General features: G+C 52.7%; 1 protein-coding gene across 1 annotated transcript in view; it reads left to right on the forward strand.

Moving 5' to 3' along the window:
- Positions 1–605: 605 nt before the first annotated feature.
- Positions 606–16,745, forward strand: part of XXYLT1 (xyloside xylosyltransferase 1) — a 192,749-nt gene continuing 176,609 nt past the window's right edge. The window contains exon 1 of the mRNA XM_032298206.1: positions 606–1,221. Within this exon, the coding sequence (XP_032154097.1) occupies positions 718–1,221 (504 nt within the window). The 5' untranslated portion in view covers positions 606–717. The remainder of the gene's footprint in view (positions 1,222–16,745) is intronic.

Here is a 16,745-nt window from a genome sequence, read left to right on the forward strand (position 1 = left end):
ACAAAACAAAAAGCTAATGAATGTTGCCCTCTTGGGCTTTACCACGCATTGGGGGCTTGGGGAGCAGGTTCTGGCGGCCGGCGGGGGCCCCCTGCTGGCCACATCCTCTTGCCTCTCTCAGCGCGGCATCCGGCGCGACTTGCGGCCCGGGCAATTTCCTCCCAGGTCAGCGGCAGAAGGGAGGAGCTGCCGGTTTAAATTCCCTACCTCCAGCTTGGGTGCAGCGAGAGGCGGAGAGGGCTTAAAGCCTCCAAGAAATTGTGGGGAAAAATGTGCAGAGATAAGTTTTCCCTCTTGGTGCCTCCAGCTTCGCTCTTTGCTAACCTAAGTTCCTCCGTTCGGGCGCCTCCATTCCATCCAGGGCTCAGATTGGATATCTGGGTTCTGGTGCCTGGCGCGTAGGGCGCCATTTCTCAGCCGGGACAGCAGGCCAGCTCTCAGCATGCTGGGATCCTTGATCCGCGCCTCCCGCGCCGGGCGGCGGATCCCACTGAACCCCTAGCCCCGCCTCTAACCCCTCGAAACCTAGGACCCAGCGGCCACCGCACGCTCGGTCCCGCCCCTCCACGTATCGGCGCCCGCGATTGGCTCCAGGCGGCTAGGCCCCGCCCCCGCCATGGCCGCCGCCCGCCGCCGGGACTCAGTGGCCGCCGGCGCCCAGGTCCCTGAGGGCTCTCCCGCCTTGCCGGTGCCGCTGGCGCCGCCGTCTCGTAGCGCATGGGCCTCCTCCGAGGCGGGCTCCCTTGCGCTCGGGCCATGGCGCGCCTGGGCGCTGTGCGCTCTCACTATTGCGCGCTGCTGCTGGCCGCGGCGCTGGCCGTCTGCGCCTTCTACTACCTCGGCTCTGGCCGGGAGACCTTCTCCAGCGCCACCAAGAGGCTGAAGGAGGCCCGCGCCGGGGGCCCCGCCGCGCCCTCGCCGCCCCCGCTGGAGCTGGCGCGGGGCTCCGTGGCGCCAGCCCCTGGCGCTAAGTCCAAGAGCTTGGAGGGCGGCGGGGCGGGGCCGGTGGACTACCACCTGCTGATGATGTTCACCAAGGCGGAGCACAATGCAGCGCTGCAGGCCAAGGCCCGCGTCGCGCTGCGTTCACTGCTGCGCCTCGCCAAGTTCGAGGCGCACGAGGTGCTTAACCTTCACTTCGTGAGCGAGGAGGCCAGCCGCGAGGTGGCCAAGGGCCTGCTGCGGGAGCTCCTGCCGCCCACCGCTGGCTTCAAGTGCAAGGTGAGCGGGGCGTCCGCTGGGGGCTCCCGGTGGGTGGCCCACCCCATCATAGGCGAGATCAGTGCGCGCTCCCGGAGGGCATCCGGGGAACAAGGGGGTAGGATCGTCCCTGAGCTGCCCACCTGCAGCGTAGTTCCTGACATGTCAGCTACCTGGGTCAAATTGCTTATTTGATTTTGACCTAATAGTTGTACAGAGGGGATCCGAGGCCAGATTTTGGAAAAGAAGTACTAGGTGATATTAAAGGGTGGAGACTGATGTTGGTTGGGGCAGCGTGCTGAGGCGTATTATCTGAATGACTCAAGTGAGTGACTAGGGGAGCTGCTGCCAGGATCCTACAGGCTTCGGGAGTCTGCGGTGGCTCCTGGTTGCCTACAAAGTCAACTCCCAGTTTCTTCGTAGGGCTGTTGTGTTGTGAGCCAGGTGCGCGTCTCTGGCTTCACCTCTTCTCCTTTCTCTACGCTCATCTTATGCCTTAGCTATGTATAGACTGGGCTTTTATACATGCTGTACTCTCTGCCCACCATGTCCTCTTTGGCCCTTGGCCATTTTTTACTCAGCTGTCACCTCCCCTGAGAAAGTCCCTAGACCCTGGGACCTCTGAAGGTCCTCTCTGGAGGAGGGGCCTGGCAGCCTGTCCCAGGTGATCCTAATGACCCTACTGTTTGAGAAACATTGCACGAGTTCAGGGAAGAAAACTGAGGATGGTTGGCTATAGGGTCAGTCTGGGCAGATCTTGAGATTTGACCAGGTCTCCAAATGCCACCTTGAAGATCAGCATTGCCATCTCTTCTGGGCCTACTCTGCGCCGTTGACAGACCTCTATCCCCTTGTCCCGAGCTCCTGCTGCAGCTCTTGATGCACACCCAGTGCTTGCCAGCCTGCATGCCTTTGCTTTTGTCATTCCCACTATTGCGGTACCCCTTCTCTCTATTTCCAAGTCTTGCCCATCTTCAGATACCATCCCCTCCTTGGAGCCAAGGAACTGGCCCTCTTTCCTCGTCTACTTCCCTGGTGCTGTGACCATATCATGTCTTATCATCCATCCCTATATACAATGCCTACCACTCTTAGTTGGCACCAGAAATATTGGCCCAGGGGTAGATCCAGCCTCAGGGCTGAGCTCCTCCTGTCTATGAGTAAGTGTTTCATGCTTGGAATACCCCACTTTACCGGGCCCAGTTCCGGCAGCCTCTCTTAAGGCCTGGAGGCAGCTGCAAATGACCTGAAGGGAACTGATACCTCCTCTGTTGAGGTGTGAGAGGTGAGGGTCTAGTGTCTGGGGACTTCGAGCCGGATGTCAGTGGTCGGATAAGAGTTTATCAGTCCTGGCATAAAATTGGTCCCATTATTATTATTACTATTATTTTTATTTGAGATGGAGTTTTGTTCTTGTTGCCCAGGCTGGAGTGCAATGACTCTATGTTGGCTCACTGCAACCTCCGCCTCCCAGGTTCAAACGATTCTCCTGCCTAAGCCTCCTGAGTAGTTGAGATTACAGGTGCCTGCCACCATACCAGCTAATTTTTTGTTTTTGTTTTGTTTTGGAGTTTTTTTTGAGATGGAGTTTTGCTGTTGTTGCCCAGGCTGGAGTGCAATGGTGCGATCTCAGCTGACTGCAACCTTCACCTCCCGGGTTCAAGTGATTCTCCTGCCCGAGCCTCCTGAGTAGCTGGGATTACAGGCATGTGCCACCTCGCTCAGCTAATATTGTATTTTTAGTAGAGATGGGGTTTCTCCATGTTGGTTAGGCTGGTCTTGATCTTCTGACCGCAGGTGATCCGACTGCCTTGGCCTTCCAAAGTGCTGGGATTACAAGCATGAGCCACCACACTCAATTTTTTGTAGTTTTAATAGAGACGAGGTTTCACCATGTTGGCCAGGGTGTTCTCGAAATCCTGACCACAGGTAATCCACTGGCCTCGGCCTCCCAAAGTGCTGGAATATAGGCATGGTGGCTGCCACCACACCCGGCTAATTTTTTGTATTTTTAGTAGAGATGGGGTTTTCACCATGTTGGCTAGGCTGGTCTCGAACTCCTGACTCAGGTGATCCACCCGCCTTGGCCTCCTAAAGTGCTGGAATTACACTGGGCCTGGCCTCCATTCCTTTTATTTTGTTTTGTTTTTGATAAGAGTTCTTGCTGTGTTGCCCAGGGCTGGTCATGAACTCCTGAGCTCAAGCGATTCTCCTGCCTTAGCCTCCTGAGTAGCTGGGATTACAGGCACACGACACTGCACCTGGCATTACCATTACTTTTGAGTTCATATTTTGTAAATTTTTCTGTTTGTGATGAAAAGTGCTCTTTTTTTTCTTTTAAGTCTGTGATTCTAAAAGGTTTGCTTCATTTTATTTGTGATTTAATTCCTTCTCGGGTTTGGAATATTTCTGAAAAGAATACCTCTCCTTGTACCATGGGCCACGTTACACGTCTTTCCTCTGTGTAGAGTACTCCCTGCCCCCATTTTTAGCTGGTACTCAGCTTTCAGGTCTCTCAGCTCTGGTGTTATTTCCTTGGTAAACCTTTCCTGAGCCTCGTTACATACTTTCAAACTCCAAGCACTTTTCCTTAGTAACATTTATCACAGTCCTATTTATATAATCATTGAATTGATAATTTGTCTTCCTTGCTAGACTCTAAATTCCTTAAGGGCGTAGACACTATCTTAAATGCTGCATCCCTAGCACCTAACATATGTGATTGAATATTTTTTTTTTTTTGAGAAAGAGTCTCATCCTGTTGCCCAGGCTGGAGTACAGTGGTGCGAGCTCAGCTCACTGCAACCTCTGCTCACTGCAACCTCCACCTCCCGGGTTCAAGTGATTCTCCTGCCTCAGCCTCCCAAGTAGCTGGGACTACAGGTGTGCACCACCAGGCTCAGCTAATTTTTGTATTTTTATTAGAAATGGGTTTTCGCCATGTTGGCCTGTGTGGTCTCAATCTCTTGACCTCGTGATCTGCCCACCTTGGCCTCCCAAAGTGCTGGATTACAGGTGTGAACCACTGTACCTGGACATGTGAGTGAATTTTATACTGGAATTGCTTTTTTGGTATTGACTTGCAAGAAGGACACTAGATTTTCTCACTCTGGTTGTACCAGAGGTGGAAGGGATCTTGGAATATACCACATGATCGGTGAGGATACTTGCCCAAAGCTTTCTGGAGAGTTACTCAGTTGGACCTGCATCCTAGGCCAGTAGTGTTATCTTTGTGCCATATTTCTCCTTTAAGGAGCCCCTCTGTCTTGTAAGATAAAGTCCAGGGAGCAGTTTATTCCCAGGGAGAATTGACTTGAGTTGTGTTGGAACTGTCTGAAGATGGCCTGGGGGGCCCCTCTTTCCTTTGGGTGACTCTGGGACCTCAGCATGGCTGCCAGATGCAGAGCAGGGCTGCAGTGAACTAGAACAGGGCAGTGCCCCCACGCCAAGGCCTCCTCTCAGGCCAGTTTCAGGTGGTATAGAAACACCTTTTAGCTCAAATAGCTGAAATGGTTGTGGAAATAGATCCCAGAATATGATTAGTGACCTTAGATTTTATTTTGGCTAATTAGCTATTAGCTAGAAAGGATTAACATAGGGTTGCATCTTGTTTTAAATCTTTTTGAAAGTTTTAATTAATCTGTTGGTTATCTGTGAACAGGGAAGTATGTTATTTGTTTACTTATCTAGTAAACTTTTGAACTTGCTATGTTCCAGGTACCAGTATGGAAGCTGCTTCTAGCCTATACAATAGGTCGATTTTCTAAATGCTTCAGAAACACCTAGGGACACTTATAAAAATACAACATTCAGGCCGGGCATGGTGGCTTAAGCGTGTAATCCCAGCACTTTGGGAGGCTGAGGTGGGCAGATCACCTGAGTTTGGGAGTTCGAAACCAACCTGACCGACATGGAGAAACTAAACTGTCTCTACTAAAAATACAAAATTAGCTGGGTGTGGTGGTGCCTGCCTGTAGTCCCAGCTACTTGGGAGGCTGAGGCAGGAGAATCACTTGAACCTAGGAGGCGGAGGTTGTGATGCGCCATTGCACTGTAGTCTGGGCAATAAGAATGAAACTCTGTCTCAACAAAAGAAAAAAAGTTACAGAATCCTGGGCCCCAGCCCAGTCTATGGGTTCAGAATCTGCTGGGTCGGGCCTGGGGATCTGTATTTGGATGGAGCTACATAGGCAGGCTTGGGAGTCACTGCTGTAAGAAGTCCAGGAGTGCCTGCTGCCCTCCTGCTGGTCTCTCAGACCCAGTTCAGGCATCCTGTCCTCTGAGTAGCCTTCCCTGGGGAGTACGATGCCTGGCACATAGCAGGCATTCGGGAACTGTTTGAGTATGACTCTTCCATCCAGGCTCCTCTGGCGGTGCTGACCTGGGAAGGGCTGTCACATTCACCTTGCTAAAATCCTGCCTTTATTACATGACTTCCATTCAGAACCTCCAGTCGCTTCTGGCTACCTGCCACCCCAGGTCATTTCAGCATCCTAGACCCACAGCCGTGGCTGAGGGTCCTGAGCTGTAGGACAAGCTGTACCTTCTCATTGCACTGTGCTTGCTCTGCTTCTGAGCATCTGTTTCATTCTGTCTGTCAAGTGCAATCTCACACTTGTAAAACTTAGATCACGACTTATCCTTTCCATGTGCCTTTCCTGCTGGATCAGGTTTGACAGAATAGACCATAAAACCCCCAAATAATGGTGGCTTAAACAAGATTGAATTTATGTGTCATTTCAATGAAGTCCAGAGGTAGGCATTCCTGGGCTGGCATGGGGGCTTCACGAAGTCATCAGGGTCCTCGACTCCTTCCAGCTCTGTGTTTCACCATTCCTGAGAGTGGCTGTGTCTTCGTGGTCCAGGATGGCTGCTAGAGCTGGGGCCATCACATCTGTGTTGCTGGGTTGCATTTAGTCCAGTTTAGCCCAGTGCGGCTGTGTGTAGTGTTTTGAGTCCAGCCTCATAACATGGTTCTATTCTACTGACTTCTGGGAAAATAAACACAGTGAGCAGGCTTCAAGGCGACTCTCATGTCTCCTCTCCTTCCCCATGTTGGCCAGCCCTCTGCAGAGGCCCTGTGGGGCCCCCCAGTCACTGTTGGTATGGCCTCCATGGAATATATCAATATTGCTCCTTTGTGGTATTTCTCTATTTCTCTTGTGCTGTCAGCTCAAGTGTTAGTCATTCAGAAAGACCTTCCCTGAATCTCTTTTGCAATGCAACCCTCATGCCAGCCTTCATCTTTTCTATCACCTTGTGTATTTTTCTTTCTTTCTTTTTTTTTTTTTTTTGAGAAGGAGTCTGGTTCTGTCACCAGGCTGGAGTGCAAGGGTGCAATCATGGCTCACTGCAGCCTCCACCCTCCAGGTTTGAGTGATTGTCCTGCCTCAGCTTCCTGAGTAGCTAGGATTACAGGTGCCTGCCACTATACTCAGCTAATTTTTGTATTTTTAGTAGAGATGGGGCTTCACTATGTTGGCCAGGCTGGTCACGAACTCCTGACTTCAAGTGATCCACCTGCCTTGACCTCCCAAACTGTTGGGATTATAGGTGTGAGTCACTGTGCCCAGCCTTTTGTTTTAAGAGACAGGGTTTCTGCTACACAGGCTAGAGCACAGTTGTGTGATCACAGCTCACTGTAGCCTCAAACTGGGGCTCAGGGGATCCCCCTACCTCAGCCTCCTGAGTAGCTAGGACTATAGACATGTGCCACCAATGTCCAGCTAATTTTTTTTTTTTTTTTTTAGACAGTGTCTCGCTCTGTTGCCCAGGCTGGAGTGTAGTGGCACGATCCTGCTCACTGCAACCTCCGCCTCCCAAGTCAGGCGATTCTCCTGCCTCAGCTTCCCGAGTAGGTGGGACCACAGGCGTGTGCCAGCATGCCCGGCTGATTTTTATATTTTTAGTAGAGACAGGGTTTCACCATATTTGTCAGGCTGGTCTTGAACTCCTGACCTCATGATCCACCCGCCTCGGTCTCCCAAAGTGCTGGGATTACAGGCAATCACCGCTCTCGGCCATTTTTTAAAAATTGTTTTGTAGAGGTGGGATCTCACCTTCTTGCCCAGGCTGGTCTCAAACTAGTGATCCTCCTGCCCTGGCTTCCCAAAATGTTGGGGTTACAGTTGTGAGCCAATGCGCCCAGCTGTGCATTTCTTTTATAGCATGTATTCATTTTTTTTTTTTTTTAATTTTTTTGGGACGGAGTTTCGCTCTTGTTACCCAGGCTGGAGTGCAATGGCGCGATCTCGGCTCACCGCAACCTCCGCCTCCTGGGTTCAGGCAATTCTCCTGCCTCAGCCTCCTGAGTAGCTGGGATTACAGGCATGCACCACCATGCCCAGCTAATTTTTTGTATTTTTAGTAGAGACGGGGTTTCACCGTGTTGACCAGGATGGTCTCGATCTCTTGACCTCGTGATCCACCCACCTCGGCCTCCCAAAGTGCTGGGATTACAGGCTTGAGCCACCGCGCCCGGCCCTCATTTTTTAAATTAATTAATTCATTCATTCACCAAGTATTGTTGAGTGCATAGCCTGTGCCAGGTACTGTTCTAGTGAACAGCAGGGAACAGAACAAGTTTCTGCCTTGATGGAGCTTAAATTCTGGGGTTGCAAGGAATGTATAGGAGATAGAGTTTTAACAAATAAATAAGTATGAGGTGAGTCAGACTGAGAGCAGTTCTACAGAGAGAAGTGAAGCAGCCTGAGGAGATAGGAAGTGTGGTTGTCAGCATGGGGAGCTGTTAGCTGTGGTGCATGGGAGGTCAGGGAAGGCTCCAGTGATAAGGTGCCATTTGCGCAGAGCCTGAAGGACGTGAGGGAGCCAGTCATCTGCATGAGACTCCATCCGAGAGAACTGTGAGCATGTGGGCCTGAGGTTGGAGTGTGCTCTGCATGTTTGCAACTATCCCTGAAAGTAACTATCCTGTTAACTGGTTTGTAGTTTCTCTCTCTTCCTCCTGGAAGGTAATCTCCAGAAGATCACCTACTTTCATCTATTGAGGTTTACGGGAACCCCATAGATGCCATCTTTATTTCAGGTCTGAGTTGGAAAGGATAGACACAGTGGGCCAGCAGCCTTTTAACCTGGGACACAAGAACTGGACAGACTTCTGGAGGCACAGGCAGCTCTGGCAGCCACTGGCCTCCCTGTAGGGATGGGCAGGTTCTGCACAGTTGAATTCTGGAGAAGAGAAACAGAGGTGGGCTCCGGGGCTGACTTGCCTTCCAAACTCACCCATTAGATTAGTTTCTCCTCCTGCCTAAAGGATGAGTTGGTGTGCAAGGAGCGGGGGAGGGAGCAGGGAGCAAGAGGCCAGAGGGTTTGTCTAGAGCATCCTCCATGTAGAAGCACAGAACAATGGAGAGGGGGTGCTTCCTCTTTTTCCTGTGGACACTATAATCTCAGCACTGTTTCTGGCACATTTTATTCTCTCAATAAATATTTATAGTTGACTCACTAATAATTATAGTGATTAAACCCAGGATAGCCTAGAAGGGTTCTCAGTGATCTGCCCCCTTTCCCTCAAACCTCAGCCTCTTTCAGAGCCTGAGGCTGGGTTGCTTCATTTCCTGGTGACAAATTAGGAGGAAGAAGGAAACCGTGTGCGTCTCCCAGTATCCTAGTCTGTTTTCTCTCACTATGACAATACCTGAGACTGGGTAATTTAGAAAGGAAAGATATTCATTTAGCTCGAGGTTTGGGAGGCCTGGAAGTCCAAGAGCATGGTGGCAGCTCCTGGGGAGGGAAGCAGAGGTGTGCGGAAGGGGCACAGCACGAGGGGCACCATGCTTTATAACAGCCACTCTTGGTAACTAACTCATCCAGTGCTGTGTGTGAGAGTGAGAACTCCCTCCCTCCCAAGGGAAGTAACCCAGGCCTGTGAGACAGGCATGAATCCCTCTTAATGACTTCATCAGCTCTCAAAAGCCCCACCTCCCAGCAGCAGCATCTGGGATCACATTTCCAACACATGAATTCCGGGGAACACTGGTTAAACCTTAGCACCCACTTACAGGTGATTGTCGGGTTCCAGGAGGAGTATGTGCCAAGGTCTAGGAATGACCTATGTTGTGACAAGTGGTAAAGTGCAGGAGAGGACTCTGAGTTTCCTTGAGTACAAGAGCAAACCTGTGAGTGACTTGGAAAAAGATGAATACCTTAGCTCTTAGGTGAATGTGAAGACCTTGACCTTGATGCTGGCTGTCTCATGGATGAGGCTAATGACAGACAGGTGACACTGGAAATGCAGTGGATTTTCCAGCTTGTCACAGCAGCAGGGCAGCTTGCACCTGAATGCGACTTTTGAATAAGTTATGATGCTCTGGAAAAGAGGTGATCAAAGAAAGGTGTCCTGAAGGTCGAGGTTCTTTGAAAAGGTAGGCTGACAGTTTCTATGGCAGTGTTTAAAGAACAGTGCATATTTTACCAAATGCATTTAACGGTGGCCTTCTTTTAAATTGTAATACACTCATGAAAATAAATGTAGTTTGTGCGCCAATGTATGTTTCTTATGAAAAACTTGATAATCATGGATCTATAGGGAATAACTTTGTAAAATATTGTATCAAATACGATAAACTCTAGAGAAGCCCACAAGTATGTGTTGAATTATAAGGCAAAGCTTTGGGGTCCTGATATAGGTGAAATATACTGATAGATGGTGATTTATAAAATCTGTGGAGGCCTCAACACACGGAGTACCTGTTCCAGCATTGGGCATCAGTAATTCTGCATGACTTCCTGACTGTTCCTTGTTCCTGTAGGCCATTTTTTCAAAACATAATTTTTTTATAATAAAAATTGAAATTTAATTCATGTACCATAAAGCTCACTCATTTAACATATACAGTCCAGTGATTTTTAGTGTATTCCCAAGGTTGTACACCTGTGACCACTGATACTGGAACTCTTGTCACCTCCAGAACCCTGTATCATTGGCAGTCACTCTCCATCTTCCTGCCCTCCCAGTCCCCAGAGACTACAAATCAGCTTGCTGTCTCCATAAACTTGTCTGTTCTGAATATTGACTACAAATGGACTCATCTAATATGTGGTCTTTTGTGTCTGGCTTCTTTATTTAGCCTGTGTTTTTAGGGTTCATGCTGTAGCACTGCATTAAGACTTCACCTTTTTTATGGTTGGATAATATTCCATCATATGGATATACCACATCATGCATTCATCAGTTGATGGACATTTGCGTTGTTTCCACTTTGAGGCTGTTTTGAATAATGCTGTTGTGAACATTTACTTAGAAGTTTTTGTGTGGACATGTTTTCACATCACTGGGGTATAACCTAGGAGTGGGATGGTTAACTCTGTTTAACCTTTTGAGGATCTTCCAAACTCAGTAGCTATACCATTTTATATTCCCACCAGCAGTGTATGGGGGTTCCAATTTCTCCGCATCCTCACCAGCACTTGTAATCGTCCGTCTTTTTGATTACAGCTATTCCAGTGGGTGTGAAGTGGTATACCATTTTAGTTTTGGTCTGCATTTCCCTAATGACACATGATGAGATGATTACATGTTGCTAAGGACAACTGCATACATGTATTTGGTATTTTTAAAATATATTTACCAAAATGCATTCTATTAAAAAACAATTACCCTGACTCTCCCCTCCTTACCCTGTAAGGTATGCGCGTGATCTGAGGACATCGTTTGGAAATTTTTGACGTGTGCACTGATGTCATGCCTAAAATCAGCAAGGGGAAGTTGACTAGTCAAACACCCAAACAAATCCATTCAATCTGAACCAAAACTGCACTTGCTGGGAATGCAGCTTCGCTCTCCCTCTGCTTTACGGAGCACTGCAGGTTCACCAAGCATTGGAACAGGAAGGAAGCTCTGAACCTCTGGGCTCAGTGTCCCCCACCCAGCTGATACACCCGGGCCAGAAAGGGGTAGTGACTTGGTGCCACAGAGAGCTATCTTTAGAACCAGCCCAGTCCCCTCCTCTGCTGTAAGGAGGTGTTAGCAGCAGCCCCGTCCCTTTTGGAAGGGTGGCTTGAGAGCCAGCTCACCCTAATAACCCACAGTGGAGGTGGCAGGGCCTGTCATCTTCACCTATCTCAGGGGGTTTGGCCTCACTGTCTCCCCTGGATCTGTCTCCCCCGGAAGTGGAGGATGCAGTCCGACCTCCAGGAGGCAGAATCTGCGCGGTGTCCGGGGCTGGCTTTCCAGTTGCTTGGTCCCCGAGGCTGCCGGGGGGGGGGGGGTCAGTGTTGCGGGAGCTGGATGGGGTCTGCGGGGCAGCCACAAGTTGTGTCCTCTGCTCCGGAATGTGCGCCTGAAGCCCTCCGCGGCTGCGGCCAACACTAAGCTCCCAGGCCTGGAGAGGAGGAGGGGCCGTGGGCGTCGGGCTTCGGGCGGAGCTGGCTCCTCCTCCGCGGCGCGGTCCCTCCCCGGCCTGGGCGGTCACACGGGCCGAGTGCAGCGCCCCTCGCGGCCGCTGGAGGGCGCCGCCGCACCGCGTCTGCGCGCCGGATCCCCGGCCCGCGAGGTGCGCGCGGCTGCAGCCCTCGAAGCCCGAGGCTCCCACGGAGCGTTTTTTTTTTCTCTCTTGGAGCCCCGCCTTCCCTTGTTTCGAAAGCACCGAAACGAAAGGGAGTCGGCCTGGCGGTGGCGGGCGGTCATTTCCTTCCTGGGCCGCTGGTAAACCGGCTTTGATGAGGCCTTTGGACCAGGCGGGGCCGAGCCGCTGGGACGGGCGATCCGGCCGCACAGTCACAGGGAGGATGCATGGGGAGGCCCCTCGCTCCTGCCTGGTCCTCCCCGGGGTCCTGGCCAATCCTTCCCACTCCGCCCGGCCCGCGTCGCACCCGGCGGGTCTCCGCATCCAGTGTGGGAAACGTGTCTGTCATAGCTGCGTGTCGGAGGTGGCCCCTCGGTGTCCTGGCGCCGGTGGGGAGTTTGGCAAAAGATCCGAGGCTGCCGGAGGCCGGCTGGGGGAGGGGCGCCCCGGGTGCCGGGTCTGCCCCTGGCGCTGGCCTGGAGCCTGGCGGCCTTAATTGCGGGAGGGACTCAGATGCTACCTTAAAGGCTTGTCGCAGGCGACTGCCCTCGCGGTGAGATGAGGGCTTCCCGGGCCTCTTCCTGGGGAGGGAGGCCCCCTCCCTGAGAGGAGGGGCCCCACTGCCTGCCGGAAGGGCCACCTGGCGGGGCGGGAAGGCCTCCCTGCTGCCCTTCCTCACACCCTTCCCATCCAGGGTTCTTCTCTTTGGCCTTGGGGCCACTCACACCGTCCTGTGGGTTGTGGAGGACAGCTCAAAATGACCAGGGCAACATCATGTTCCATGTCGTCCCCCCACGCCACAGGGACCTTGACTTCAGGGCCCTGACCCCAAGAGGCAACTCTACTTGCCTGTTATGAGCGGTGGAGCCATGCCTCATCAGCTAGCAGAGAGCAGCTGTTACATTAATGTGTTTTAAATTAAAGCCATTTGTTTTATTTATTAGGGTAATTGCTGTTCAGCAGCCCCAATTAAGCCATCTTCTGCTGGTGGGACTCTTCTCCCAGAGGCTGGCTGTCCCTGCTGCCCTGCTCAGGTGTGGCCGGGAGATAGGAGGACAGGTGTGCTGTTAAGGTAACAGATGAAATGAGCTCACGGCCTGGCACACGGGATGTGCTTGGTCGATGGTGGCTGCCAATAATGGTACTGGAATAGGTGTGCCGGGAGCTGACACCCTGCTGTCATCACTCTAGAAAGCACATACCTGGCACATACCTGTTTTTTCACCGTGGTGGTATCTCTCCTGCCAGGTAAGTATGATACCGTTGATTCAGTTGGAGGGCATTGCAGCTAGCTTGCAAAACAGCTTTCTGCTCAGGTTTATTTCAGGGTGTCCCCGTGTTCTTGCGAGTCTTCAATTCACCAAACTTGGCGAATTCAATTCAATTCTCCAAACTTGCCAAGTACATCCCCTTGGCAATGTCCTGTTTACCTCTCTCTGAAAGCACCTGACACCTTAGCCTTGTTTGATGTTCAGGGACATCCATAGTTTCTCTTTCCTGCTGGAGGGAAGAGGCTAATTTTCTTTCTTTCTTTTTTTTTTTTAAGATGGAGTCTCGAGCTGTCCCCAGGCTCGAGTGCAGTGGGGTGATCTCGGCTCACTGTAACCACTGCCTCCTGGGTTAAAGCAATTCTCCTGTCTCAGCCTCCTGAGTAGCTGGGACTACAGATACGTGCCACCATGCCCAGCTAATTTTTGTATTTTTAGTAGAGATGGGATTTCACCATGTTGGCCAGGATGGTCTTAATCTCTTGACCTCGTGATCTGCCTGCCTCGGCCTCCCAAAATGCTGGAATTACAGGCGTAAGCCCCCAAGGCCCGGCCAGAAGAGGCTCATCTTCATCACATCCCTTCTTCGTGGGCCCCAGCCGTGCCTGGCCCTGGGCAGAGGCTCTGCGGTGCTGGCCGGCCTGTGCTCGGGAGTGGGAGCTCAGTCAGGATGATGAAGCCTTTGTAGTCTTGTGTAGACGACAGAGTCGCTTCTGTGAACATTCCTTATTTTCTTGAAGCTTCCAATTTAAATTTGTTTATAGTAAACTGTACACAGTTACACATTTTTTGATCAAATTTTGATGTTTTGTTTCCCTCGTAATGGTTTTGGATTTGTTTTTGTGGTCTGATTGCACACACTAATTGTTTATTGTCGTTTTTGGGGATCAGCCAACTGTAAGCTGTAAAAGACTTAAAAAGCCCAGGCCTCTGGGAGACACACTTGGATCCACACAGCCCCACGTATTCCCCGAGTTTGCTCCTATGCTCGGCCACCACGCTGTCCCCCCGAGTGGGGTCTCTGGCCTCACCTTCTGTGGCTCTTGCCCCACTGAAGGTTGTGAGGTGGCCCTGCTTTTGCCCAGGATGTGAGCTCTGTGTGACCGCCCAAGTGGCCAGGCTCCCTGAGTCCTGCTCAGGGTGGAATTCTGCAGGGGTTTCATAGGCTCAGCAGGTGGATTCGTTAGTCTGAAAAACCTGTACAGGATCAGGCATAGTGCAGGCTTTGCTTAGGGTGCCCTCGGCCACCTGCTCTCTAGGGGGCAGGAAGACACAGGGCCAAGGATTCTGGGTGTGCCGAGGCGGCTTTGTGAGGATGGAGAGGCTGGCTGGGGTGCTGGGAACAAGGGGGAGGCACATCCATGGTACAGGGATAGGATGTGACCTGCCCACCTTAGAGATGAGGGAACTCAGGCAGCTGGAGCCACAGACTGGCCCTGTCCTCTCCCTGGCAGGAGAGTCATGACCAGAAGATGGGGCAGCCTGGCTGGGTGAGCGTGTGGCTCTCTGGGTTGCCAGAGAGCAGCAGCCTGTACTCCAGAGCAGGAGGCACAGAGACAGCTAGGGGGCCTGTGCTGGCCCTGCCAGGGAGTGCCTGACTGCCGCGGCAATCCACCTGGCTGGACTGCCCTGGGTTGCGGTGTACCCGGCCACTTCCCATCTCTGGGACTTTGCTTAGAGGCTTTTTCCCCTGAACACCCATTCCCCCCCCCCCCGTCTTCATCTGATTAACTCACCTTTCATGATGAAGCTCAGATGGTGCCAGTTATGTGGGGTCACCTCTGACCTCTACCCTGGTGAGCCCTTTTCCTCTGGCTCCTGCCGAGCTGACACTGCCCCTCTGCCAGCTGCTGGGGGATGAGGGCTGTGTCTTATTTCATTCTGTGTCTCCAGGACATAGTGGCGCAGGGCCTGGCGTGGATAAGACTCTGCATAGGCTCGCACACTGCAGGAGCTGGATGCCAGTGCAGTGGGCAGTTGGGTGTGAATGCAGCCGTGGAAATCTGGGGTGGGATAGCTGGGCACCGATGCCAGTCAGATGTCTCGTGAGCATGCTGCTCAGATGTGCAGGACATGGAGCTGTGGGCTACCTTCAGAAGCCTCAAGCTTATAAAGCTTCCTGGTCCCTCTTGTCGTGGGTTCTCCCACTGGAAGTCATCCAGCTTGAGACTAGCTGTGAAGAGTTGGGGTGTTTTGGGTTTTGGAACTGTCCCCCTTGTATTAGCATGGAGGAATGCTGATGCTGGCCCTCGGGAGGTACAGGGGGCTTCACTTGTCTGTCTCACCTGAGAGCACTGAGGAGGTTGCTTGGTCTGTCTAGAGCCCCGGCTGGCAGGCAGTGCCCTGGGCAGGCTCTTCAGCCCGCACCTGCCCCTGGGCATTGACTTCAGCTGAAGTACGGTAGACAGAGTCCTGCCCAGATGTTATTGATCCTGGCTTCCGTTGGAAAGGCCTTCCTGTGTCTTAGCCTGTTTCTCAACTGTAAGAGGGGTGGGGATGCTCCGGCTTCATAACAGTCTGTTCTCTTCCGGGTGTGTGGAGACAGTGCTGGGGCTTACAGAGCTCACGCCCTTTCCAGACCCTGTCCTGAATGTGTGGGTGAGAGATTGCGGGGCCTGAGGCGGCTGCTTTTCCCTCTTTCTGGGATAGTCCCTGGAATGACCCTGGGCGAAGCTTCCGTGCTGACTTTTCCTTCCCTCCTCTGGGAGGTCCTGGTTCATTTCTCGGGCCCTGCCCTGTGCGGGACTGCACCTCGGGCCTGCGCAGGATAAGGGTGAGGGGCGTGGCATGGCCAGAGCGCTCAGGTTCTCGTCGTGGTCAGTGAGCCACAGTTGCCACCATCGCAGGAGCTCCTAGGTGGCAGGCACCGTGCTGGATCCTGCTTTCCCCCCTTGTTTAACTTTGGAGCAGTCAGGCCTGTAAGGTAGCTAGTCTCCTCCAGGAAGAGGCTGCACAGATGAGCGTCCTCAGAGCCACGATCAGAGTCCGCCTTGCGTTTCTTCAGCACTCTGCCGATGCTTGTCGATTTGGGTGGTTCATTCTTGTCCCTCCAGAACCAGGAATGCTCTGTGAGGGCTGGGGCCCCAGCAGAAGGGTTCCCATGGTGCCCCTGTGCCTGCTGCTGGCTGGCTGGGTGGCCTCTTCCCCTGGTCAGCCAGGTGGCACAAGAACAGGGGAGTCCCAGGGCTGCCTGGGTGGACCTTCCTTTCCTCTTCCAGGAGCTGCCTGGAGAACAGCAGGAGCCTCTTTCTAGGAGGTGGGATTTATAGGCTGCGATGTTGGAGCCCTCCTTCCCTCATTTAGCCGCAGAAGAGGTCTGGTTTGGAGGGAGTCCAGTCTCTGATCCTGGAGTTGAGTCTGTTCATGTTACCCGTGAGAAAACTGGGGCCCAGAGAGGCCAAGCAACGTGCTCAGGGCCACACAGCTGCTCAGTGGAGAAGGGAGACTGGGAGCAGCTCCCCTGTGCTCCTCTTTGGTCCCCTGTGCACCTCTCTGGTCCCCTGCGCCCCTCTCTGCTCCCCTGCGCCCCTCTCTGCTCCCCTGCCCCTCTCTGCTCCCCTGCGTGCCTCTCTGCTCCCCTGCGACCTCTCTGCTCCCCTGCACACCTCTCTGGTCCCCTGCGCCCCTCTCTGGTCTCCTGTGCCCCTCTCTGGTCCCCTGCGCCCCTCTCTGCTCCCCTGCGCCCCTCTCTGCTCCCTTGCGCGCCTCTCTGCTCCCCTGCGCCCCTCTCTGCTCCCCTGCGCCCCTCTCT

This window comes from Sapajus apella, unplaced genomic scaffold (genome assembly GCF_009761245.1).
Source record: "Sapajus apella isolate SASKATOON/1434 unplaced genomic scaffold, GSC_monkey_1.0 scaffold38, whole genome shotgun sequence".
Classification (NCBI taxonomy): Eukaryota; Metazoa; Chordata; class Mammalia; order Primates; family Cebidae; genus Sapajus; species Sapajus apella.